Raw genomic sequence first — 27,180 nt, 5'->3', positions numbered from 1 at the left:
TCTGGGCAGTTGATAAGGCTTCTCTGCCAGGGCAGAGAATCATATTGACTATAATCAATATGATAGAGTTTGTTCATTTTTCAGGTGCCATTCAGCTGATGTATTGCCACATGTCAGAAGAGAAAAAGGAAGATCTTTATTTAGAATGGATAGTAAGCTAGAAACTTACTAGACTAATTTTCTGTATAGGTATCGTTGTGGTAGGGACGCGGTGGCACTGCGGGTTAAACCGCTGAGCTGCTGAGCTTGCCGATTGGAAGTTCGGCGGTTCGAATCCGCGTGACGGGGTGAGCTCCCGTTGCTAGTCCCTGCTCCTGCCAACCTAGCAGTTCAAAAGCATGCGAATGTGAGTAGATTAATAGGTACCGCTTCAGCGGGCAGGTAATGGCATTCCGTGTAGTCATGCCGGCCACATGATCACGGAAGTGTCTACGGACAAGCGTCGGCTCTTCGGCTTTGAAACGGAGATGAGCACTGCCCCCTAGAGTTGGACACGACTGGACTTAATGTCAAGGGAAACCTTTAAATTTACCTTTTATCGTTGTGGTCCGGAAGTAAACAACACCCACATAGTTTCATAAGAACCAAGCTTATAGCGTGTCACACAATCCTAACTGGTACCAATTAAGTTTCTGGGATATCTTTCGTCCTTAGCCCAATCTGAAGCTGTTTTTTTTTTTTTTTAGCAATAAGGAAGCTCTTGTTATCAAGAAGAGGTGTCCATGGCACAGAAAATGTGCTTGGTTTTGAGATCAAGACAAAAGGTCTATCAAAACATTTCCAACTGGCTTCATTTTTGGCAGAACAAAACTTGAACTAGTTTTTAAGTGTTTCATGCTTTGATGAAACAAAGCTCTTATAGGAAACAGTAGAAACCTAATAAAACTTCCTGCTTCGTTATTTTCACCCCCAAAGCACAAGAATAGCTCGTGCTGAATGCCAGTAGCAATCCAAAAACTGATGATGATTGTGTGTGTGTGTGTGTGTGTGTGTGTGAGAGAGAGAATCTCCCATTGTGGAAGGTTTTTTTAGTTCATCACCTAATGTATTCCTTGTGTTCAAGTACACATTTATCCTTCTTCCTTTGCCTTGAGGGGCGTACAAATTGAAAAGAATATGAGGGAGATTACTATGCTGGCTCTCCTTGATAACCGCAAAAATGTGGAGACCTTAATCTCTCACTTTCAATTCAATTACCTCCTCTAGGGCAGGAGGTCATCCTGGCAAAAAATTAATTCCACTTAGTCCATTATCATAAAAACATGTTTTAGAATAAGAGAGTGGGAAGGGAGTTTAGAGTTAATCAATCTACTCCCAACCCCTTGCTTAGAGTGGGATCCACTAGAGCTGGGGAATTCTGGGAGTTGAAGTCCACACATCTTAAAGTTGCTGAGGTGGAGAAACACTGCACCAGAGCATCCAGTCTAGAAAGAGAGATCTTTATGTGTAGCAGCTGTTCTATTGGCTGACGACTTAGCCAAGAAGTTCCTCCTGGTGACTGCTTCCATATAGTTTTAATCCATTGGCTGTGATCTTGCCCCCTGAGTTTAAAGTAAACCTCTTAGTCTAAATTGTATACGCCTAGTCTTGCATATCATCAAAAACATGGCCTGTCTTCTTCCACCATGGTACTTAAAGCTTGCCTTGCAAATTTAGGGGTTCCCCCCCCCTTTTTTTTGGCAACGTGGGACTAATTGGCTGCCAAAAGCAGACAAAAAATGGGAATGGCAGTTTCTGCCTGGTAAAATGAAAACATTAGCAGAAGAACTGAAAGAGTTGCTGCTCAGGAATGAAGTTCCACCCTGAGCAACAACAACAACAAAAAAAATCCCTCCCTGCTGGCTGCCAGCATTTATATCCTAAAAGCAAATTTACATCCGCAGCAGCACACAGAACAAAAGAAGCACAATGAGTCATGCATACAACTTTGCTCAGCAAAACAACTTTTCTTTTTACGCTAGAGGAAGAGAGGAGCTGCCGCAAATGGGTCCAACCAGCCAATTCCAACATGCCTTTGCAACACAACACACCATGGAGTGCTTGAACGGTGCACAAGGGCATGAGCAGAGTGTACATGCACACCTAAGCTTAGCAGGCAAGCTGGTGTAACGGTTTGCATTTTTAAAGGCATTCTGAATTCTCTGCAGACAGAAAGATACATGACAATGCCAGAATGTATTGGCAAAGAACACCAAAGATAAGCAGGCCAACCAACCAGCTACTCCTTCTGCTCTTTCCAGAGTTGGGAACTACAAAAGAGTCAATGTTCAGACAGCCAGACCAACCACCAAAGTAGTCATTATGGAAGACCTTTAGAAAATATGCATTAACTGCTCTTGATTTAACGGACACATGGGCAGAAGGGGTGTCTGTCAAAATAGAATGCCTGTTAAATCCAAGTGGGATTTTACTCATGTGCATTTTACTTAATTTATGCAAAAAAGTGGAAATGGGATTTTACACATGGATATTTTATGCAATTTATACTTGTAAAAGGGCAAATGTGCAGAAGCGCATGGCACACAGACAGATTTTGCCTTCAGTCTGCTAAACTGAAGCCTGTTAAATTAGGACTTTACTGCACAATATTGATGGCTTGCTAAGCATAGGTATGCGTGAAACTCTTTTGCCCCTGTTGGTTGAAGCTTTCTGAGGACCTTTGAAAATAGATTCACTGCATTTATAAAGGCATCCTGAGTCCCAAACTCCATAAAACCCCAGAGCATATATAGCATGCATACACAGTCTCAGCAGGCAGTTCAAGCCAATAATGTACTAGTACTTTCCACATTTGCATTCTACCTGCTTTTTTTAAAGGCCCCCCCACGGGAGCAGGTGGCAGATATAGCCAAGAGGCTTTTGCACAGATACAGTAATTGCACTCTTTCCTGGACCAGGAGGCCCTTCAGATGATCACTCATGCCTTGGTCACCTCACAATTAGGCTACTGTAATGTGGTCTACATGGGGCTGCCCTTGAAGACCACGTGGAAGCAATAGATGGTCCATAATGCGGGGGCACAGGCAGGGATGGGCAGGCCTTGTTATGCCCATGTGACCCCACTGCTCCACAAGTTGCCCCCATTACTAGTTGGCTTCTGGGTGCTGGTTATCCCTATAAAGCCCTTCGTGGCTGGCATAGGGTTATTTGAAGGATCACCTCTCTCCAGTTGTTTCTGCCCATCTGGTGTGACCAGGCAGAGTGGGCACACTTCAGGTCCTGTCGCCTAAGTGGTGTCATCTTGTGAAGCCCAGAACTTGTGCCTTTTCTGTCACAGGGCCTGCTCTCTGGAACGATACCGCCTCACCACCACCCCGCCTTGAGATCTGGATGGTTTCCGCCCTGATGATATTCAGGAAGCTATTGAAGAACTATTTTCTTCAATAGAAAATAGTTTCTTTAATAGAAACTTATTTTCCTCGCCTTGGGGCAGGTTGATGCTGGATCCCCTGTTGGATGGGTCTTTTGTTTGTAGTCGCTCTTGATGGTGCTCGTGAATCGTTTTCTTTTCTGGAGTTGCTTTTCTTTAAAAAGAGTTGTAAGCCACCCAGAGTTGTCACGAGTTGGGGAGGAGGAGGCTCAAAATTGCTTAAATAAATAAATATTTGTGTACATGGTAGAACTTCCCCATAAGAGCCTTGCAAACACGCACACACACACACACACACACCACCTTCTAGGGCAATCAGACAACAACATAATGAGTAGGAGAGGAATCAGATTTGGGATGTCTTCCCTAAAATGCCAGCTGTTTGGCTCTAAAACTTCACCCCCAGTTCATCCCAACCAGCTAAGTCAATAGCAAAAGAGGCACCCTTGGTCCTCTCTCCTCCCCTTTCCCAGACAGGAACATTCAAGAAAAGAAACACCACTTTACCTCAAAGGACACAGCAGATGTGAGACAGTGCCACATGGAGCAGCCAGAAGCAAAACATCTGTTCGGTTTGGAGTATGAACCACTTAGAACAGCTGTTTCGAGCTGGAAGCATGTTGAATTCGAATCGTTTTCCATGTCTTCATTCTCAAGATATCACGGGATGGGATACCGCCTTGATTGTGGATATCTCCTAAATTTTATGTTTTATATGGGAATATAAAATACAGCTTATTTTGGTAGTGTTTGCATAGCATTTTCAGAGAGCATTCTGAGGTTATAAATGAATGTCAGATGACTATATAATATATGGAAATGTACATAATACGTATGTCTCTCTACTATATAGTGTGTACTATATGGTAATACGTATAATATACTACAGTGTATTAATATACTACAGCATATATTATAATACGTGAATATACTTGTGAAAAGAATTAAAATAATTAAGTGGCTACACCTGTTTATTAAAATAAAAAGATTGAAAGTGAATTAAGTAGGCTTCATAGTAATAATAGTACACTAAGCAAACAATTTAATAATACTGCAAATGGGGTATATAAAGTATATTCATTGCTTTATTTCTGAAAACTATTATGCCAAACCTTTCATTAATAAAAGAGCTCTAAAAAGTTTTTCTTCCTTCTGTCTTTCGGTATGAGTCTATTCGAATTGTTCCTTGTTTTGCCTTGTGCATTTGCAATGGCAAAGCTGTCAAACCTATCTTCTGCCTTTATTTAAAAAAAAAAAAGAGCTTTCATTAGGGCAGGTATTTTTCCTAGTCTTTCTATCCTGATAAAACTCAAACGTTTGCAGGGAAGTTTTCTGTTTTGTTTTGTTTTTAAACTTCGCCTCAAATTTCTGCATCTCACATCTGGATATTTTAATTAAGAGGCTGTATTTTATAGCTCTGCCATGCAAGGAAAATGCACTGCATGGATAAACCCACATAGTCCTTCAGGAAAGAGAACTTAAACTCATGGAGAACTGCACCTGTTGTCATGGCTTGTTGTGTCAGTTAAATATTACCTGAAACTTTTAACAAATTCTGCCCATCTGTTCAGCAAAGAATTTTTTTTTTAATCCACTCAATCATCTCTGATTCTCAGAGACTGCCTGGATAAATCCCTGCAGTTTTCTTGGCAAGGGTTTTCAGAAGTGGTTTGCCATTGCCGCCTTCCTAGGGCTGAGAGAGAGAGACTGGCCCAAGGTCACCCAGCTGGCTTCGTGCCCAAGGCAGGACTTGAACTCACAGGCTCCTGGTTTCTGGACTGATGCCTTAACCATTACACCAAACTGTCCAGCTATTTCAAACATGGAATTAAGAAACCCAGCATCGCGTTAGTGGATTTCTTCCTGTGGTGGTCCTGGTGATTCAGACTGTATGGGAGGGTTCAACTTTCTGCAGGCATTAGCGTTAGCATTCGGGGCTCTAAGAAGGAGAGAGCAGAGTCAGCACCAAGAAAGTGCTCCCTTCCAGAAAGCAGGATTGTAGTGATGCTCCTAGACCAGAGTTTCTCAGCCTTGGCCACTGGAAGATGTGTGGACTTCAGCTTTGAGAATTCCTCAGCCAGATGGTTGAGGAAGGTTGAGAAACACCGGTCTAGACCTACTCTGTGCTGCTAAGTGGGCTGTTGCCTGGAGCTTTGGCTGGGGAACCAGGAGGGTGTCAGAGGAAGCAAATTTTACAGGCAGATAATCAAAGCAGAAGGAAGAGTAATAAACTCAAAGCCAGTCTCTAAGGCTAGAGTGAGTTTTTAAATTTTACTTTATTGTACAATGAGGAAATTTTTAAACAAAAGTCATTCATAAAAATTTTTTGTAACTAGAGGTATCCTGATTGGGTCAGTCTGCTGGGTGCATCTTCTCATGGGTAGGGTGCAAGCAAGATCATGCTGACTTGCACGTTACTCTCCAGATTAGAAATTGCATCTTGCATAAAGCGGCGTGAACAGGATTAAGGTGAAATTGGGCTGTGGTTCTGCTTGTAGCATTGGCCAAAATGTGTCAAAACTGGCTGGTGGGGTCCATACCATAACAACTACAACTGGTCATTTTGTTTGCCTCTTTTCTGTGTTACTAAATGAAAACCCCAATTGACCATAGCAACGATGGGCAGCAGAGGTCAATCTGTAAAGTTCTATCTGGTGCTAACCATGGCATGTGGTATTTCGCAACTTGGAGCGTAAGAGGAGTAAATGGTAAAGAGCATAAATTAAATGAAATGGAAGAAAGAAAAATAGACATTTGTGAAACTAAGGAAGGGGAAGGATGCCATTGATCTGAATGAAGGCAGTCTGATTTTGTAGAGTGGAGTCGCTGAATACAGGCAGGGGAGGGAAGATGTAGTTTTAATTCATGAATGAAAAGGATGGAATGCATGTTAGAAAGTGTCATTTGTTGTCATCAGGTTAGTTGTAGATAGGAATGTGAAGACTGGGGATAGTTGCATGTTATTCTTCAGTGAACTTAAATAGTGGAAGAACTAGGAATGAGTTTTGGAGGAGATTGTGCAATATGCTGAATGAATGCAGTCTAGAGGAAAGATGATTCTGTTAAATGACATGAATGGATGGCTGGGAATGAGATGAGAATACAGAAAATGTAATTGGGACATTTGGAGAGAATGAGACTGGAGACTGTATCTGCTTAGGAAGTCTGTTCTGAATATGTATTTTAAGCAAAAGTCAATTCATAGGTCCACATAGAAAAGGGAAGAATCCAAAAGCTTGACTGATTTGGTTATACGAAAGATGGAGATAATTAATGAAGGATGCCAAGAAAGTGGAGTGAAAGTAGGAAGCTATTATTTTACTTTATTTTACTTTACTCCTGCTATTATTTTACTTTCACTCCACTTTCTTTCCATTCTTTTTCTCCCATGTCTGTTTCTTCCCAAGACCTACTCTTGACACTACCAAATAACAGTCTCATGCACATTCAAATCCTCTCACTACCTTGGCATCCTTCATTAATTATGAGTCTTATATGAAAAAGTATTAGAAGATAGATTAATCTTCCCCTGAATGAATGGAAAAAGGATGTGGGAGCTGTTTGAAACGGAGTGAAAATAATTGTGTTAGACTGCCAGTGAAGAGTTGTGCTAATAAGAAATATGAAAAATATGCTTGGTAGAACGAAGACATAAAAGATTATAGATTAAAAAATGCATATAAGAGAAGCTTGCTGCAAAAAACAAGATTGAAAGGAACATGTTGTGTAATATGTATAGCAAGAAAGATAATTGCAAAGAACAGTTAGGATTAAAAGAAGTAGAGGGAATGCAGAGTGATTCTGAAGGGAATAAAATGGTTTGGAAGAAGGTGAGACGATGTAAACGTGAAGGCTTGAATGGAATTAAAAATTAAAAAGGGTGATATGATCTGGGATGAAACTGAGGTGAAGAAATGCCAGAAGGAATATATTAGAGGTCTGTATTGGAATGATATTGATGTCTCAGAGGAAGGGTTAAAATGAAAGTTATAAATACTCTGTCCAAGAAAAAATAATAAAAAAGAAATAATAAATGCTTTGAGAATGTTGAAAAATAGTAAGGCAGCAGGTGTCGATTGTGTAACTGGCAAAATATTAAAATATAAATGTGTTATGTGGAGTGGGTGTGTAATATATTTATGGACGATAAATATATGAGGAATGTTTGTGGTGGTATTAGAAGCGTGTTGGTCAGGGATGTGAATGCATGAGTACTTTTATATGGAAATAATGTGTTGTTGATTGAAAACCCAAATTGATGGCAGTAAATAAGATAGATTGATTGAATTAGTTAGTTAGATGGCGCAAAGGATTAATTTGTTCACGAAGTAAATGAAATGGTGTTACTTGTTCACTGTAATTCCCTTTACGTATCAATAGGACATGTACGACTCTCTGATAATGTTCATTGGCAAAGAAATGTAAACATTCGAATACTTGAGGAGGCCAATACTTTTCCAATGAACTGTAGATCAACTTGTGTACCTTGGTAGAATGTTTCTAAGGATGGGAAAATTGAGATTTTTGTTTTTAGTGTTTTCATTTCTTTATTATATATTTCGAAATAATGTAAGAAATAGATAGTACAAATAAGAAAATCAGGTACAAATAGTAAAATACCGGTGGATAAATAAGTCTGAAATACCATGAAGCAAATAGATTTAAAGCCGCATTAGATTAGATTTTCTAGTCAAAATCCATGTATACCTGTTAAGCTTCAAGCTAAAAAAAAATACTTGTTAACAATATTGAAATCATTGAAAGAAAATTAAAAGTAGTAATTAATGCATACCACCAATAATATAAATCATACAACAAGTTAAAATATGAACTCTGAAACCCAAATTTTGGGTGTGGAAGAATTCTATGTAAAATATTGTAGCCTAGGAATGATACCAATTAAAATTAAATTCTGGGTCAGGTTTACTTTTTAAAAACAAAGATTTTTTTGAAGATATTGAGGAATACTCCCATAATTTAGTTAGCCGTTCTTCCAAAGAGGGAATCAAAGGTCGTTTCCAATAAAATGCGTGTAATTCTTTGCAGCTGTTAACATACTGTACACAATGCCAATTCAGTATATTTTGAAGGGATGTAAGGCTTGGTAAAATTTAATAAAAATATCGTAGTGGGATATTGCACTGGGATTGTAACTTTCAGAATTCATTCCATTCTACAGTGAATCATTTTCCAATATTGTTGGACTTTACTGCATTGCCACCACATATGAAAATAAAATCCAAGCTGCTTCTTATGTTTCCAAGGAGTTTTACAAAAAGCATTTCATTTTAGCAGTAAAGACTGGAGTAAATATGCCAAGGATAAAACATCTTATACCAATTTTCTCTGAGTATAATGTTCAAAGTAAATGTGATATTCTTCTACTGAAATTCCCGCTGTTGCATCTCAGTAACTACATTCATATTCTGCATTTGTTTAATCGTGCAGTCTGTGACTTGTTCAGATTCTTAGTCATGCTTCACTAAAATTTATAAACCATGCCTAACAAATTATCTTTATTACGTATTATAAGATTTTCAGATTCATTCAAACTTCTCAGTATTCCCCCTTGTTTCTACAATTCTTTTATTATCGCACTGCTGTTTGAAGACACTGACACAGTTGAACATAGAAAAGCACTGTATGGAAAATGGAGAAATTTTCAGGTGTACAAATGCTGATAGAAAGATAGTGGAAAGCTTGTGGCGTATTGCAAGGGATGAATATTTGACAAAGAAGCAAAAGGATTGTATGTATATAGGAGTGGCCATATGTGGAAGTGAGTTTAGAAGTGAGTTATATGGAAGTGAATTTGGAGTGTAGAACTTTCCCACCAGAGACAAGGACACAATATATTGAAACACAAATTAGTTTCTTGACAGCACTGGAGGCAAAGACTTGTCCTAAAGAGGGGTGATGTAAAGTCCCTCTTTATAGACTTAAAGCGAATTAGGATATACATGTGGTTGGATACAGCAATAACCAAAGAATTTGATTGGTTACAGCTTACAGCAGGTTTTGATTGGATACAACACATCATGTGCCTAGTGGGATCAGTGAGGCCCTTAGGGTGTACAGACGTGGCCAAAAGTATCGGCACCCTTCCACTTTTTTTCTCAAAGCATCCCAATTTGCTGTGAAATAAGCTGAAACTGATGCAAGTAAATGCCAACCACCACTCTTTATTCCGTAAAGCAGAAGACACTTGGCTTTTGGTTAACCTATTCTTGTAAATAATAAAACAAAGGAAAATGGCAATACTTTTGGCCGCACCTGTAACTATGAGATAATGGAACAGAACTACAAAGACAATGGGGGTTCGAAAGGACAAAGAGGCAATATTCTATGAACATGGTTTCTTTCTAGAGAGTTATTTTCTTTTCTATTTCCAAAGTTCTGTTCTTCTCCCAGTATCTTTTCCCAGTTTATCAGCATTCCTTGGCCTTCTAAATGTTTTATGGCTCAGCAGACAGTTTTAGTTTCCTTGAGAAGGTGTATTTGTGCTGGGGGCTCTTAGCTTGACTCCCAAAATTCTAATATGGTCTGGATATAAAAGTGAGTGAACAGTCTGAAAGAAGTATGTTGAGCTGGTATGGTCAGATATAGGGAGTGAATGAATGAAGATTGAATCACAGAACAAATACATAAAGGAAAAGTGAATGGGTTGAGATGAAGGGAAGGTCAAGAAAGTGGTGGCTGAATGGAGTTGATGAGATCCTAAAAAGACAGAAAGGAGAAGTTTATTGAATGAAAGTCAATATATGAAGGTGTATGAGTTGGTGGAAACAAGGACAGAAAGGGATAGAAAAGAATAGTGAATGGCATTGGCATGGACTAGATTTAGGGAATACAGGTAGTCCTTGGTTAACAACCACTTGTTCAGTGACCGTTTGAAGTTATGACAGTGCTGAATGAGGAGGCTTATGGCTGGCCATTGCAGCATCCTCAGGTAACGTGATCACAATTCAGACACTTGGCAACCGGTTTGCAATTATGATAGCCACAGCATCCTGCAGTCACATGATCGCCATTTGCAACCTTCGCTGCCAGCTTCTGATGAACGATGTAATGGGGAAGCTGGCAGGAGGTCACAAACGGCGATCACATGATGTCACGCCTAATGACCGTGTGGGATTCGCCTAACAACCACAACTGGAATTGCCAGAACTGCCTTCATAAGTGGGCATGGTCATGTGACATCATGCTTTACGATCGTGTCGCTTAGCAACGGAGCTCCTGGTCCTAATTATGAAGGTTAACTGAGGACTACCCTGTATTTCCTTTCTTTAATGTCATGTCTTTAATTTATTTTGCCCACTACATTTTTTTTTGGTGCTGTTTATAAAATCGCTTGCCCCAAAAGGGAATGACATGATGGATTTGAGTGTATATGTGTATGCAACTAGGGAACAATGTTTGAAAATTCATAACTTTATCTTACATTTTATGTCTGAGACTTGCTAGGAAGTTACTAAAAATGAATCTTGCATCACACACTAGATCAACTGGGCTTTTTTGATGAACACCAACTTTGGAGCCTCCATGCAGTTAAATCCACCAAATACATACAATTTAATATTTGAGATTTTGCCATCTTAAATATCGTGGAGGAAAATAAGCTTAATATCTGTGCATCTTTTTTTTTTTGCCATGTCCCCAGGCTGCGTTGCCCCATTTTGTCGCTAGTCCATGAGTGTGATAGGTTTTGGTGATCCTTAGCTGTACCCATGCTAAAAGTACTGTTTTCCCACTTCTTCTGGCATCGAAGGGCAGTTCCATGTGTCTAAAATATATTAGGCTTTATCATAACTTTGGAGGGAAGTCACAGGATTGTGGTGACTAGGAATAAATAAAGCAGGATGAAGACTGGTAGTGGGGACAGAAAACTTCGTGCCAGTATAGTTTTCTGTCAGTTCAGGGATGGATGGGTGGATGCATGCATGCAAGGAAGTTCAGCTCAGCAGCAAGGAAACTGGATCATTGTTTATTTTTTCCTTGTAAGAAAAATTACTGTATCTCTTTTTGTTTTGTAGGTACTGAATGAAGCTGTGGGTGCCCTGATGTATCACACCATCACTTTAACTCGTGAGGACTTGGAGAAATTTAAAGCACTTAGAATAATCGTTCGAATTGGAAGTGGTTTTGATAACATTGATATTAAATCTGCTGGCGACTTAGGTATTCTGTTCATTCATGCTTTGAAAGTAGTAATTATGAATCAAGTTTGGGCATTAAAATAGAAGACAAACCTTGCAGTAGTTTGGAACGTGGCCCTCATTATTTGCAGGGGTCTGTTCTAGCTTACAACTGCAAGTAAAGAAGCTGTGGATAATGAGACCTTGAGTCTAAGTGTCCCTTTGGAACATCTTGCCCTCAGAAGTGAGGCAGGCGCCTTCACTTCCGACCTTCAGGAGGGCCCTGAAAACCTGGTTCTGCCGTCTCACATGGGGTGGGAAGGTGGGCAACCATCCTTGGGGTTGGCTCGCGCCTTAGAGCCCCTCCCACCTGATCAGAATTTTTAACCTCTTGGATTTTATACTTATTCATTGCATTTTATATCTGTAATTGTTTTTATAGATGTTAATTGTTATTATTATAGTCTTGATTTTATTGATTTTATTGTAAACCACCCAGAGTCCCCCTTTTGGGGGAGATGGGTGGTAGCAAAATTTGAATAATAAATAAATAAATAATAAATAAATAAATAAATAAAGGGATTGGGGGGTTAGGTTCCGGAGCCCCATAAAATGACCAAAATGATGCTGTGAAATCAGTGGGTGGGCATGGCTGGTTGATGGCAAGATCACTGAGAATATGGGGGACTGAAAGCTCAGTTTGTACTTCTATACATGCACAAAATTGGTGGGTGAATCAGAACCACATGCCAAAACTGGGAAACACCCAAAGTCTGTCTTTTAGATGATGGTCTGTCTGGTCTGCATTTACTAACTGAGGGATTATAAAGACCATCTATACTTCATACTTAAATTTTATTTATGTATTTATGCCTTTGAGTCAGTTTTGGCTCCTGCTGACTGCCTGGACTAGTCCTTGCAGTTTTCTTGGCCAGGTTGTTCAGAAGTGGTTTGCCATTGTCTCCTTCCCAGGGCTGAGAGGGTATGACTGGCCCAAGGTCACGCATCTGGCTTTGTGCCTAAGGCGGGACTAGAACTTATGGTCTCCTGGTTTCTTTCCCAGTGCCTTTAACCACTACACCAAACTGGCTCTAAATGTTATTAGGATGTTATTTTACTGAACATATTCAGTAAGTTTAACATGGCAGTGTTAGACTACTTTTCCCTAGGCGTTTCTTGCCTTGTACCAGCTTGTCACATCTCCGTAATAGGCATCTGCTCAAATTACAGCCTTGGAGCATTTAGAAAAATTTGGCATCAAAAAGGAGGCGGTTTCCTCTCCTAATAGCAACTGCTTATATCCAGATGATTACCCTCCCTTCTCCCCCACCCCAAATATTAGCTTCAACTGCTTTTACCATTTCTGTTTTATTTTTTCCCCCTTTTGTGTTGTGTCTCACTTAGATCAGGAGCTTGCAGATCGGAAGTATCCATTTTTCAACATTTGAAAGGGTAGTTATTTCAGGTGCTCTGTTTAATTTTATCCTTAACAGTTCTGAAGTAGAGGAATAGCTAGAAATGTTAGGTTTTGTAATGCATTAAGCTGGCAAGTGGTTGACTTCCAGTTGCTTTAAAAGTATGAGTGCTTTAGGGTAAACTCAAGGCTGTGTGGAGACCGTGCAGCTGTCTGATGCTTCAGAAATAGCCTGTCCTGCCCCAGGTCAGTCCAGCGGTGCTCAGCATGGAACCTGGAAGGAAATAGGGCTCTGTTCTCACTGGAGAATTCTCTCTCTCTTGTTTATTGAAAAAGAATGGTTTGTTTGTTTACCTAAGACAGTGATCAAGGACTGGCCATTGCAATGAAGCCATGTCCCCTGTGATCCTTTTCCTTTTGGGTAACCAACTGTACAGAACTGCTTCAGAAGCACTTTGCTTGAGATCTTCATCACCTGGTGATGCAGAGTCCATTCCCATATCTTTGGAGAGATCTGGAACTCAGTGGGCAGTTCAAGAGGATGGCAGGTGGGGTGTCATTCCTTGTCCAAAGGCACGTTTAATGCACTCCTAGCCACCCTTTCAGATAGCAGTGATTAGTGTGTCTCCAGTATGAACTATCATAGACATTTTGTATATTATTTTGGTTTCTTCATTGCAAAAAATGTTTCAAGATGGATTCAGGCTCGGTCCTGAGTAGTGCACAGCCTCACACAAAAATGTTTGATTGTGTGGATTTGAAATCTGGCAATATTCCTCTGTTAACTTATTTTTAAATCATATTTCAACTTACTTGATGTCTATTACACTATAAGCTTATACCCACTTCCCTGAGAGTGTGCCTCATTTAATTTGATGATATTTACTGAGATGTAAATTGATTACTTGCAGCAATTTTAATCCCAAAATCTCAGTGCTTTTCTAGTCATTATCTATCTTTAACATGCCAGAAATCTTATGTACTGTATCTAATAGAATAGCAAAAAGTCTTCTATATTGTGCAGTTTCCAGTTTTTGTGTATGGTGGTAGTGTTCCAAAATGCCATTCTTGGCTCTGGGACGAATCATTTGAAAGTGTACAGCTTAATTCCTGAGGAGACTTACGAGTAAATTATGTTGAGAGATGAAGTGAAATTTAAATTTATGTGGAGGTTAGATGGGCTGAGATTCTGAAAATGTACAGTGCAGCAGTACAACTTTAAGTGGGAAGAAACTTACTTGATTTGCTTAGGCAATATTTTCTACTGTACTTCGTGAGTGTTGTATTTATGAATCTGTTCAGTCTTAATGAAAAAGTTCTACATAGTTCAGTGGTTCTGGGCTAGAAAGGACCATAATGGGTTGGTTCAGAGCAAGTTCAGTGCTTCATTCTCCTTGAAATCAAGCTGAAAAGTTCATCTCGATTACCTTAAGTCTCTTTGAGTTCATTGTGACCATTGTGTCATCTGGGTATGGCCCAATCTGCCCAGGTTTTCAACTCTACCATATATCACTGGTGTCAAGTTAACTCTTTCAAAAAGCTGCTCAAGATGGCTTTGTAGTCCCATAATGAAACTGTGTCAGCTCTTACTTCCTGTGCTTCATTACCCAAGGGATTGCAGTCTGCAACGTCCCGGCTGCATCGGTAGAAGAGACAGCCGACTCGACAATGTGCCACATCTTGAATCTCTACAGACGAACCACCTGGCTCCACCAGGCTTTGCGAGAAGGCACCAGAGTGCAGAGCGTGGAACAGATCCGAGAAGTTGCATCTGGAGCTGCGAGAATCAGAGGGGAGACTCTGGGCATTATTGGGTTAGGTAGGTCAAAATGGTCTTTGTACATCCAAGGATATTTAAGGCAGCTTTATCGCTACGCCTAGTGAAGATGGGTGGAAATACTGGGTCTGTCACAGCTGGCTTTCCAACAGTCGGACTCATAGTCCCATTCTGGTTACAGTAAAGTGGTTTAATGTGTTTTGAATGTGAGTTCTAAAAAAGTTGCTCTGAACCAGGAAACAGATACTTGTTATGGCATGAAATGCAGTAGGTAATGCAATGGGCTACAGCATTCGTGTTCCCTCATGGTGTGTGGCTGTAGAGTTCTCCTAGCGCTACTTGTGTATGTTTCATAGGAAGTCCTTATTTGGTCCCATCCTGTACACTGTCAGGAGCAGACTTCCCCAGATGAATGCCTCCAGTCTCCCCCACAATTTTCAACGTGTCTGACCCTCTGGTATGGTTGGCTGTACTGTTGGGTGATGTAGTCTAAAAGTTGGGAAAGGTTTTGGATGGTATCGTTCAAGTGTAATACTAAACAGTGTCTTACCATTATTGGATGAGCTTTGAATTTGTAAGTTCCCCACTCGTTCTTCCTTTGGTTTGGACATGAGGAAGTACATGTTTCTTCTTTTTTAAACTAACCTTGATCACTCAGGTGGTTTCATACAGTCCTATCTCAGACATATGAATAAATCTTGAGCCTTGAGCCAGAAGTGTTTCAGTTAATGATAGTTTCAGAATTTAAGAAATAGCTTCAGAACAAGGGGATTGTGGATTTGAAAGAATTCCCAGCGAGAGGGAATTTGGATATTTTCTTCCTAGTACCTTCATGGCGAGATGTAGGTGGCAGGAGCAATGTCCTTGTAGTTGTTTTTAAAAGTAAGGATTCCCTCACATGAAATTGACTCATAGCAAGTTCATGGACCTGTTTATAGAGTTTTCATGACTACAGTGCAGAAGTCATTTTTTCATTGATGCCTTCTAGGGTGGTGGTGGTGATAAAATATTTTCTTGCCTGTTTATTTCCCTGGGATTTCTAAGTGTTCCCCACCCAAGTGTTAACTGGTCTGGCCCTCAGCTTTTTAAGACCCTGGCAGGTTGGGCTGTGAAGTCTGCTTTCAAAAAGGATAAGTTAAAACGAAGTCATCCATATCTGGTCATCACTAGTCAGAATATTAAGTAAATTTCAAACCTTGATTTCATATTCTGGCTTTTTCTGAAGCCATTAACCATAGTTCCCTCTTTTGTACAGAACGAGAGTATTTAGCTTATAGAAGTTCTTGATTTGCTTGCCCACTTACAAAAGGAGAGGAACAAAAAGATTTTGTGTGTAAGGCTTGTTCATATGACACAGAGTAGTTAACCTCAACAGCTGACAAATGGATTTGTCTAAAATACTGATAATCCAACTTCAATCTGTGGGTTATGATTCTGGTTTATTTCCCAAGTTCGTTTGGGCAAGGTTTTGAGTTCAGACATAATGACATAATAAAGGCATGATTATTGTAATGTGAGAAATGGAAGCTTCTCTTTCCTTTCTTCCAGAAGAAAGAAAAGGATGAGGAACAATCAAATCTCCAAGGAACATGTAACTCCAAACCAGTGTTTCTCAACCTTGGCAGCTTTGAGATGTGTGGATGTCAACTCCCAGAATTCCCCAGCCAGCCTTCTAGGAGTTGAAGCCCAAACATCTTAAAGCTGCCAAGGTTGAGAGACACTGCTCAAAACCATTTTTACACTCCATACAATCCAAATTTGTGAAAGGGGACAGTAACATTCAGTGTATTTTCTGAAAACTTTCCTGCAGGACGAGTTGGTCAAGCCGTCGCACTGCGTGCCAAGGCCTTTGGCTTCAATGTCATTTTCTATGACCCATATCTCTCAGATGGCATTGAACGGGCTCTTGGACTTCAACGGGTGAGCACTCTGCAGGATCTGTTATTTCATAGTGACTGCGTCACCCTGCACTGCAGCCTCAATGAACATAATCATCACCTGATTAATGACTTCACCATTAAACAGGTAAGGATCTGTCAAATCAGACAGTGATGATCATAACCATTTATATAGCAATTTTGAGTGTCCGGCATACTTTGTGAACATTACCTTTAAAAATCCTTACTGAAGCCTTTGCAAAACAGGGTGCTCTCATTATCCCCACATTGCAGATGCGTTATTATGGTCCGCCTGACCAGGTGAAACATTCTGCCATGCAAATACACGCATTCCTGCTGGCTTCAGTGTGGCCTGTACTGTTTATTTGTCAGCAAGTTCTTTTTGGGGAAATGATATCCCTTGATACCAGGACCCATCTAATATTGATCTTTATTTACTTGTGTAGATAAAAGTTGAAACCTGCAGCATCAGGACATTTCTGCACATGATAATTCATATGTATTTGATTGTGGTGAGGGATTGGCGCCCCCTTCTGTTCCAAGGGAATAATAAGAAACCCCTGCTGTTCCCATCTGCACACTGAGGAATTTATATGAAGAATGACTTGAGAAGGATAAAACAAGAGAAGTTTAAGTAATGACTGGAATATTTAATTTCCCAGAATATTTTGTACACCTAGTCCTCACTTAACAACCACTCGTTCAGCGACCATTCAAAGTTGCGGCAGTGCTGGATGAGGAGACCTAGGACTGGTCCTCGAAGTTGTAGCCATCGCAGCATCTCCCTGGTCATGTGATTGCGATTCAGGCACTTGGCAACTGTCTAGCAATTACGGCGGTCACAGCATCCCCTGGTCACATAATCAGCATTTGTGACCTCCACTGCTGACTTCCCACAAGCAAAGTCAATAGGGGAGCCAGCAGGAGGTCACAAATAGCGATCACGTGATGTCTCACTTAACAGCGTTGCAGGATTTGCTTAGCAACAGCAACTGTTGTAAGTTGGCGTGGTCATGTGACATCACGCTTCACGACTCAGCGATGCAATTGCTGGTCCCAGTTACCACAGTTAAGCGAGAACTACCTGTAATCACTCATTTATACAGCTTTTATAGGAGTGGGTCTTGGTTTCCTATCCTTACCTGCAAAGTGGCATAAAAGATAGTTTTGCAGAGTGGCTACAGAGCATCTGAGAGGCTTCTCTGAATTTGCTTATCAAACCACACCATTGACAAAGGGGGTGGTAGTTAGGAAGCCTGGGCCAAACTTTTTCAGGGTCTCCTGCTTCTGTTTGATTCTGTCTGAGCATTCAGTTACACCCTCAGTCTTGCCCTCCTCACCATCACAAGTGCACGCAAAGGGTTTGTGCCATGTGGTGCCCAATAATCTCTCCCTATCCTTTTGAGATAGGTTGCAGAAACCAACGGTCTTTGAGCCGTACTGGTTTTAAAATTAGATTTCGAGCCCCTGGGGTACAGAACCCTTCTCATTTTCAAAAGCTATTGAAAGCTGCTCGGAGCCTGTGGTGTAGGAAGCAAATAAGTCTCAGTGAGTTTTAATCTGCTGTCTTGTTGCTACAGGATTTATATAATTTTTAATCGTTTGTCATAATGGCTAGAACTGTAGAAATGAGGGATTGTTAAATTGGAATAAATACAAATTTACACATCAAGGAACTGTTTGGAGATGGATTCGATGGGGCCTCCAATCCCTAAAATATTTAATTTTTGGAGTCCTGCACCTCTGATCTGTTTGTTCACTGTACTTTCTGAACCTTGAATTGGATGAGTCTGAGCAAGCATTGAGTCTCAACGTTGAAGGTCTAGCCACTTGCAGAACAAGATTAATTTAGTGAAAGTGAAATGCATAATGTGTTTCAAAATGGGTATTATATTTTACAGAGAATTAAAGATAAAAGGATACAGTTTATTGCAAATTTATAAAAGCTCAAGCAGTTCTTGTTGAAAAAGCGTTTGTTATGAGCACGTTATCGAAAGTTACTTTTGTCAGAGACCGTCACTAAACAAATGTCAAATGTACAGGTGTTCTGGTTAGTTTTTAATACGTTCGCTATTATTTTTAGGTTGCCAGCTTTGTGTAGTGCTGGACAACTCCTGAAATGTTTTTGTTGTTCCCATTGATATGTTAAAACTAATAGAAAATTACAGCTTTGGATTGTTGGCCAAGATATGGTCTGGTCTAGATGTTAAAAACCCACATTATAAACCAAGGATTTGTTTTTGCTCATGATTTTAACTTACTAGTGGAGAAGAGCACAAGGACCCTGGTTAGGATATAGTGCTGAACAAGCCGCGAGAAACCATTTTTCGTTACTTCTGCTGGCAGACTGGAACTGATCTAACACCATTGTTGCTTCCTGATAAGCCAGAATATCAGAAAGGGTTGGACCATTGTTTAAATGACATATAGGGTGATATTCCCCTCATTTGTTCAGGGGTTGGTTGGGTATGTTCTGTAGCCTTTTCCATCATAGATGTTTCCTTTCTGCAGGGAATTTTATTCCAGAGAGTTTCTGAATTCTATCTTTTTCAATCCTGCAGATGCGACAAGGGGCCTTCCTGGTGAACACAGCTCGCGGAGGACTGGTTGATGAAAAGGCACTAGCACAGGCGCTGAAGGAAGGCAGGATACGAGGAGCAGCCTTGGATGTCCATGAGTCAGAACCATTCAGGTGACTGGACTTCTCATTCTTAAAAAGAGTTTAAAGTCCATTGGAAGAGTAGTGTGATCTCCACCGTAAGAATTCTTAGTATTAAAATGGTTATAAAGAAACATTCTTAGCACCTCTGGGCAGCTCTAGATTACTCCAAAAAACCCAAGGATCTGAAGAAACAAGATTTATTTAAAAGTTGGGGGGTGGGGGAGAACCCATCATATACAGACCTTGATAGCAGTACGTTCAATCCACTCTTATTTCCAGTTACTGAAAAATGAATGGCTTCTGTCATCCTTCTCTTAGCTCTGAGCCCCTGGGAGATACTGGATCATATTTGGATAACAGTGACATTCATTCATTCATTCATTCATTCATTCATTCATTACTCAAATTTAGCCACCGCCCATCTCCCCCAGCAGAGGGACTCTGGGCGGTTTACAATACAATCCCACACGAAACATAAACATTAAAATCACATAAAACACAATAAATAAATAAAATCCAAGAGAGATGTAAAATCCAGGCTGGTGGGAGGGACTCTAGAGTGCGAGCCACTCCCAAGAATGGTTATTCACTCTCCCGCCCCAGGTGAGACGGCAGAACCAGGTCTTCAGGGCCTTCCGGAAGGTCAGGAGAGAAGGGGCCTGCCTCACCTCCGGGGCAAGATATTCCAGACAGCGGGGGCCACTACAGAGAAGGCCCACTTCCTGAACCCTGCCAGATGAAATTCTCTTATGGACGGGGTCCGTAACTTGCCCTCTCTGGTTGATCGGGTGGGGCGGGCCGATGTAATGGGGATGAGACGGTCCCTCAGGTAACCTGGCCCCATGCCATGTAGCGCTTTAAAGGTAATAACCAACACCTTGAATTGGACCCGGAAGCAAACTGGCACCCAGTGCAGCTCGCGCAGCAACGATGTTATAGGAGCCCACCTAGGGGCACCAAAAATAGCCCACGCAGCTGCATTTTGGACCAGCTGAAGCTTCCGGATACTCTTCAAGGGTAGCCCCTTTAAAGCCCACGTTAATATGAAGTCAACAATAATCACCAATCAGTCAAACCTTTATTACGGCCATAAGGCCAGCAGTCAGATACAGATAAAACAGATTTTAAAAAAAGATGCTAAAAAAGAAAAACTGATACCATTTTTCAAATACAAGGAGAGGTGGATGGTCCATACAGAGGTGCAGAATTGGGCAACCCAGGAAGATAGATCTGAATGATGGTCAGGTTGGAGAAGACACAAATAGAAGTCATGCTCCATGGCAGAGTATTTCTTCAGGATAGGGTGGGTGAAAGTGACCCGGGATTCCCAGCAGAGAGAGCAGTAAAAGAGCATTTGGCTCAAGGACTCTACAGAGCCGTTCCCACAAGGACATATACACTGATGTAAAGGAGTGTTTTGTAGTGCCCCACAGAATGACAGAAGGCAGTGTATCCAGCCTGGGCAAAGTGGAGGTTGGCAAATTTTCAGAACTGTGTAGAGGAGAGATAGGAAGCTGGCACATACTCATTTGAGATGACCCCGTGTGCTGCAAGGCTGGGAACCAGACTGATTTGAAAATCAGTGTCCCAGTACTTTGTTTAAGAGTGCTTGTGGTGTTTTTATCAAAACCTAATGGGCAAAGGGCCCTAGGCAGGAAGCTTGCCAAGAACTTGATTTAACCAGGTTGACTTAAGGTGGTAAAGTGACTTGAAGAACCAGTGGGGCCAGATCCACTGGAAAAAAAGTTAAGTTTAGCCAGAGGTTAAAAAGATAGCAACAAGCTCCAGCATCTCCTGAGACTAAGCCTGTCTCTAAACATGTTCTTAATACATATTGGGACTGCAAGGATAGCTCTCATAAACTTGGACTGAATAGCTTCAAGGGTCAAAATTTCTAAAAATACAGACTTGGACACCATAGAGAATCTGGGAGATGACCTTGAACTGGACTGTTTCTGTGAAGTCAGAAAAGTGTTTGTGAGGAACAGATCCCTTAAAAATAAGGTTAGTTTATTCCTTTTCATCATCTTCAGGATTCTGTAAGGAAAGCCTTGTGCTAACTCACTCATTAAAGCCTCATCTCTCCTGACATTTCCAAATCTCTTAAAATCAGATTAAAGGTTTTTTAAAAAGGAGTTGTCTTCCAGTCAGGCTTGACTCCCAGTGACTGTATGGACCTGTCCAGGCAGTTTCCTTGACAGTATTACATAAACGGTTTGCCACTGCATGTTTCTAGAATATTTTCTTTTTCCCAGTCTAGCCTCTAGCTTTGGGATTCCTGATCACCTCTCATCCAAGTACCAGTAGGGACCAAACTTGTTTAGCTGTTTGAGATCAGCCAAGTCTACTTATGAGCTAATTGTAAAAAGAAACTTAGTGCTGAATTACAACTCTCTTGTGTTACAACAGAGTTAGCATAACTGAGTGGGTGTTTTTTTTATCATGATTCTATCTTGTCCTCTTTATAGTAAGCTCATTGAACACTTCTAAGTTTTGGGCTTCAGACTGCCTGAATACATAAAATGTATAGTCCTCATTTTCAAATTGGTGCCCTCCAGCTGTGTTGGATATCAATTCCCATAACTCCCCAACCAGTATGGGAATTGTTGCCCAACGCATCTAGAGGATATCACCTTGGGGAAAGCTGCCTTACAGATGTGTCCCGTTGTTCTCAGTGCTGATGATGCTACTGAGAGTCAAGATGGAAGCCCGGATCATCCAGATTGCATTTTTAACTGGCCACAAAGCAATGCTTGAGAGTTAGCTAACACAATTTTCAGAAAATGTTCACGCTCAAAAATGTTTGTTCAGGAAGATGCAACGCCTTGTGATTTCCTTTCCTCAGCTTTAGCCAAGGCCCTTTGAAGGATGCACCAAATCTCATCTGCACACCCCATGCTGCCTGGTACAGTGAGCAAGCCTCGATAGAGATGCGAGAGGAAGCAGCGCGGGAGATCAGGAGAGCAATCACAGGTTGCCAACCATGTTCTTTTAAGTGACCTCCTTGGCCTAATGTGCTCACCGATTCTTCTGTCTTCTGCAATACCGAACAGACCAGATGGGCCTAGGTTAACTAAAGAACCACACTTTATTAATGGTAACATTTAGGTGCAATTCTAATGTGTAAGGAGAGAGATAATCTGTATCCCAGTTGTCTGATTTCATCTGTCCCTCATACCACTTGTTCTTAGAAAGGAAGTTAGAAGGCTACTTAGTGACCTTGGAACTTTTTAAGTTGTCCGTGGTTCCTTTGGCCAAAAGCTTTGAGCCAAGGGTCAGCACCCCTTTCAGGTCTGGTACCCGCCCCCCAAAGCAACAAATGTTGAAATCTCTCAGTATTCTGGCAATTATTTAAAATTATTCTTCATTGGGGGGGGTTGTCCCTCAGATGGTATATAGGTTGTCCCATATGAACATCATGGGGATCCCAGAAGCACAACACAATGCATACCAAGGTGTATATGACCATTTCTTTTTTAATAATTGCCCCTTCTGTCCAGAATTGGACAGAAATAATTGGAGGAATAATTTAGGGGCTGTATTCAGACCTGGGCCTCTAGCTGTTGGCTGGGGAATTCTGGGAGTTGAAGTCTACGTATCTTAAAGTTGCCAGGGTTGAGGAACAGTGGTCTACAGAATCTGAACCTCTCCTGCATGCGTCTGATGAGTGAGGCCAACAGTGCCAGCCTTGAAGCTATCAGAGCGAATTTCCTTGGATGATTATTATTTTATTAGCTGCGGTCAGTGACCAGCAAAATTTAAAAGAAAAAACAAAGTACAGTCAAGAAATACAGTAATAAACTACGAACTAACAGAATATATCACATAACAATACAGCATTCACTCTGCCATGACTGTATTAATGCATGTGTTACCTTATGGGGTGAGCCTAAAACATTAGAAATTATATGGCAAGAAATTCTAAAATAAAAGTAAAAATATCTATCCCCTGACAATGAATCAATCAAAATATTTCAAATTTAAAAGTACGTTTTAAAATAGGGAGTTATTTCTTTGTCTGGATTTGTCTTACTTTCATTGCAGCAACACAGAATTTGGCAACTGTACATGTAATGTAAGGTTTTAAATCCTGAAGTAGATAGTTCACGTGAAAATTATCTGGATACCCAGGGAGTTTTTCTATTAGGGGCAAAATGTAAATTGACCTGATATCCCTATAAAATTTACATGTAAAACAGTTTCTACTTCCTCTTCACCACATGGGCAGATCTGCTCAGCTGTGGGGACTTTGTTGTATCTGCCTTGGAGTAGTGCAGATGGGAGAGCATTGAATCTGGCTTTGAAGAATGCGATTCTCAACATAGGAAGTGTTAAATTTAGGAGATACCTTGCTGGTTCCCTTACACCCCTGTTTATCCAAATTCTGTTATGTTGTGGGAGCCTATTGAGTTCATTCTGGAACTCCATGTCCTTCATTCTTTGGATGACTATTTGTTTGGCTTGATCGTAGCCTGATGATGTTAAGAATAGAGAAGAGAGTCCGTACGAAGCCAGCTTATATTCTACCGCCTGCTTCCAGGGTGAAGAGAAATTATCTACTAGGACTAAAGGAGTTAAACCAACTGGGGAAAAATTGGATTTTTAGCCAATAATTTATCATCAGCTTCCAGGCCCTCGCTTGAATTGACGGCATTCCTGTCTCAAGCCTTAACTGGGCATTTGATGTACCGTTGGGTGCGGCCAAAATTAATCACAGGAATTTTGTTCGGACTGTTTCCTGCAGCACCTTCTGCATGTAAATTCCTATTTCCTTTGATTGAAAGCAGTGGGAAGAAATTTTGTAAAGGCTCAACTAAGGAGAAGACCAGAAACATGGGGGAAAGGGGCCATAGGAAATGACTGTGACTATATAGATTATCTACCATCTATCATCCTAGGATTACTCTGCTGATCCATTCGCTTTTGCTGCTATGACCAGCAAAGGGGTGGGTGATTTTGGAAGGAAGTAAAGCTATTGAAATGAGTTCAGACTCCCTTTGCTGGCCAAGACAGAATGCCAAAGCCAGTCTATTCCTCAACACTTCCTGCCTTTTGCACTTCGTCTCCATAAGCCATCGTGAGAATGTAACAGCCCTTCTTCCATCCAAAGAGAATGGGACTTTGGATGCGTAATATTTTGAAGAGGGGAAAATAAAGGTATAAGCTGTAAATAGTGCTTTAAAAATCTCAGCCCAGGCTTTGTAGCACAAGTGCTGCAAAATAAAATTAGTACCAAAGTTCTTGGAAACTGTCTGAAGATTTCATCTCTTAATGGAGCACAAAAGATAAGAAATTTTAGCAAGCTTTGGAAAAAAGAGGAGAATGTATGCAGCAATAAGGATGGGTTGGCTGTGGCCAAAACATGTTGACCGTGCTTCTGTTACACATGTGCAGTTTTCATATAGCACCAGCTGCATTGTTTATGCGGTGGTATTTACCTCTTCTCTAGGTCGTATTCCAGACAGCCTGAAAAACTGTGTCAACAAAGAACACTTGACCACAGCTACACACTGGGCGAGCATGGATCCAGGAGTTGTTCACCCAGAACTTAATGGCGCTACCTACAGGTAGGACTACATCAACTCCATTTCCATCACCTCCCATGTATTCCAAAATGGAAAACACCATTCTCAACTTTGTGATGTTCTACCATATCACAAAGCCCTTAGATGTACTGGCAACAGGCAAGTAGATGATACAATCTCAGGATTTAGACTTCATCAGAAGTGTTTCAGTGCAGTGAAAGCCATGATTCCATAGGTATAACAGACCTTCCTTTTCCCCTCTTTTAACAGGTACCCTCCTGGTGTTGTAAGTGTGGCTCCACCTGGGATCCCAACAGCTGTGGAAGGAATTGTCCCCAATGCCATGTCCCTATCGCATGGGCTGCCTCCAGTAGCTCATCCTCCCCATGCTCCTTCTCCCGGCCAAACAGTGAAACCTGAAGCTGATAGAGACCACCCCAGTGACCAATTGTAGCCTACGAGAATATCATTCCCAACATAGATGGTTGCAACTTTGGAAAGTGTGTGGTAAAACATTTGGACTTGGAACAGATGCCGAACCACAACAAGCACCTGGAAAAAGGTCATCCATGTTTTTAGGAACTGGTCCAATATGCAGTATAATAATGAGAAATGGTGGGAGATGAAAAGAAGATTTGAAAACTTTTATTCCTCCATATAAAATGTAGTTTGTCCCTGTCCAGTGACCTGAATCATGGTTTCTGTGTCCTGTGGGTTCTTTGTTAAGCCAGAGAAGTTAGTAGTTAATTATATCATGAATGTACTTGTCTGTGTACAGTTTTTAGAACATTAACCAAGGTTTGTTTGCTCAGTTGTCAACAACAAAAACGTAAGAGAGGCGTTTGACAAACCAGTTTTGAGATTTGAAAACTTTTTTGTTTTTATATGTTTAAAAATGCCCCAAAATGAGGCAGTTGATGAACTTCTCAGGACAATGGGTCCCACCCGCCCGCCCACCCATTTTTCTTTCTATGCCATACAGTGCATTGTTTTTTCTACCTTCTTGTCTTATTTTTTAGGATAATTTAATAAAATACAAACACTTTTTCCTGATTTTGACATAAATTTCCCATATTTCAGAATGAAGATGTTTGAAAGAGATTTTGAGGTGCAAATAAAGTTTTTGTATAAGCAAGGGTCATGTTTTTTTGTCACCAGTTAAAGTATATATTATTGCTGGGATGCAGAGAGAAAGAGAGAAAGAGAGAGAGACTGACTGACTGAGAAAGGCACTAGGGCTACTGAAAAGTAGAAATATTTCATTGCCTACATGGATTCCTTCCCAGTAATGTAGTAGGCTAGCAATATTTTGGGTTAAATCATGTTTGTGTCTGTATCCATTTGTATGAATTATTTTAAAGAAATAAAAATTCCAAACAAATCACAGGTGACTCTCTTAATTTCTTTTAACTTGATTAAAATCTGATTATTTCATAGGTGTACCTCATTCTTGCATGGATCTCTTAGAAATAAAACAGTATAAAACCAGTATTTTCTAGTGCAGGCTGGAAAAGAACTCACGTTATTTCAATTCTTGCCGACTACTAATAAAGAAAATTGGAAGGGAGATTGGAAACACCACAAGTGGGAGCTGATTTTTAATGAACAATCGTATCAATAAAAAGTTTTAGTTCAAATGAATAAAACAAGTAACAGTTTTGGCTTTCTTTTCCTATATATTTCTGCGTGTTTATTTTTAAAGATTAGGCAATGTGCTTAACTTACTTCATAAACTCTTGTATTTTCTTTTTCACAGATACAAATACAATACTGATTTAAATCTGCCTTTCATTTCATGCCAGCATTTTCAGCCAAGGTGTTATGGCTAGAATATTTGCATGAGTTATGACTGATTTCATCTCATTTTTCTTCATCTCACGTGGGACGCAGTGCCCATAAAACTTCATGTTTGATTCTATTATTTCCAGTCTCTATATCTTTAGATTAGTTAATGGTTTCCATGTGTTATCTTTTTTATAACCATTTGTTTTCCTCAACCATACTTTTGGGATTCAGGATAAATTTTCTACTTTATGAAAGTTTTGCCAGTGTTCGAAGCAACTAAAACGTCAGGTGATCTCTCCTGGATCAAGCCCTCTAGTTCAATTTTTTTAAAATTATTTTTATTGGTGTATTATACCAAAAAAGGAGGATAATCACTAAGAAGTGTGCGTATGTATAAAAAGATAGACGTGGCAGTACATACACAAAAGCAGCTCAGTTATAAAACAACAAATTAAGCTCTGCTCTTACAGATACATATTGATAAATATTTCTATTACATTCATAGCCCAATTCATTGACTGAAAGTGAAAACATTTTTCAGTCTAGGATTTTAAATTTGAAGTGTAAATTCATTCCAACACAAAACTCTTTTTAATTGCATTCATGGACTACGT

The 27,180-nt window shown here is 40.4% G+C and overlaps 1 protein-coding gene across 2 annotated transcripts in view; it reads left to right on the top strand.

Moving 5' to 3' along the window:
• Positions 1-26,162, top strand: part of CTBP1 (C-terminal binding protein 1) — a 58,039-nt gene extending 31,877 nt beyond the window's left edge. For both annotated transcript variants that reach the window (XM_063304589.1, XM_063304590.1), the window contains exons 3-9: positions 11,404-11,548; positions 14,532-14,738; positions 16,507-16,721; positions 19,156-19,286; positions 22,102-22,229; positions 24,706-24,823; positions 25,052-26,162. In XM_063304589.1, the coding sequence (XP_063160659.1) occupies positions 11,404-11,548; positions 14,532-14,738; positions 16,507-16,721; positions 19,156-19,286; positions 22,102-22,229; positions 24,706-24,823; positions 25,052-25,235 (1,128 nt within the window). In that variant the 3' untranslated portion in view covers positions 25,236-26,162. The remainder of the gene's footprint in view (positions 1-11,403; positions 11,549-14,531; positions 14,739-16,506; positions 16,722-19,155; positions 19,287-22,101; positions 22,230-24,705; positions 24,824-25,051) is intronic.
• The last annotated feature ends 1,018 nt before the right edge of the window (positions 26,163-27,180 follow it).

This window comes from Candoia aspera, chromosome 5, assembly GCF_035149785.1.
Source record: "Candoia aspera isolate rCanAsp1 chromosome 5, rCanAsp1.hap2, whole genome shotgun sequence".
NCBI classification, from domain to species: domain Eukaryota; kingdom Metazoa; phylum Chordata; class Lepidosauria; order Squamata; family Boidae; genus Candoia; species Candoia aspera.
The sequence above is the reverse complement of the archived record's forward strand: the minus strand, read 5'-3'. Positions and strand labels throughout refer to the sequence as shown.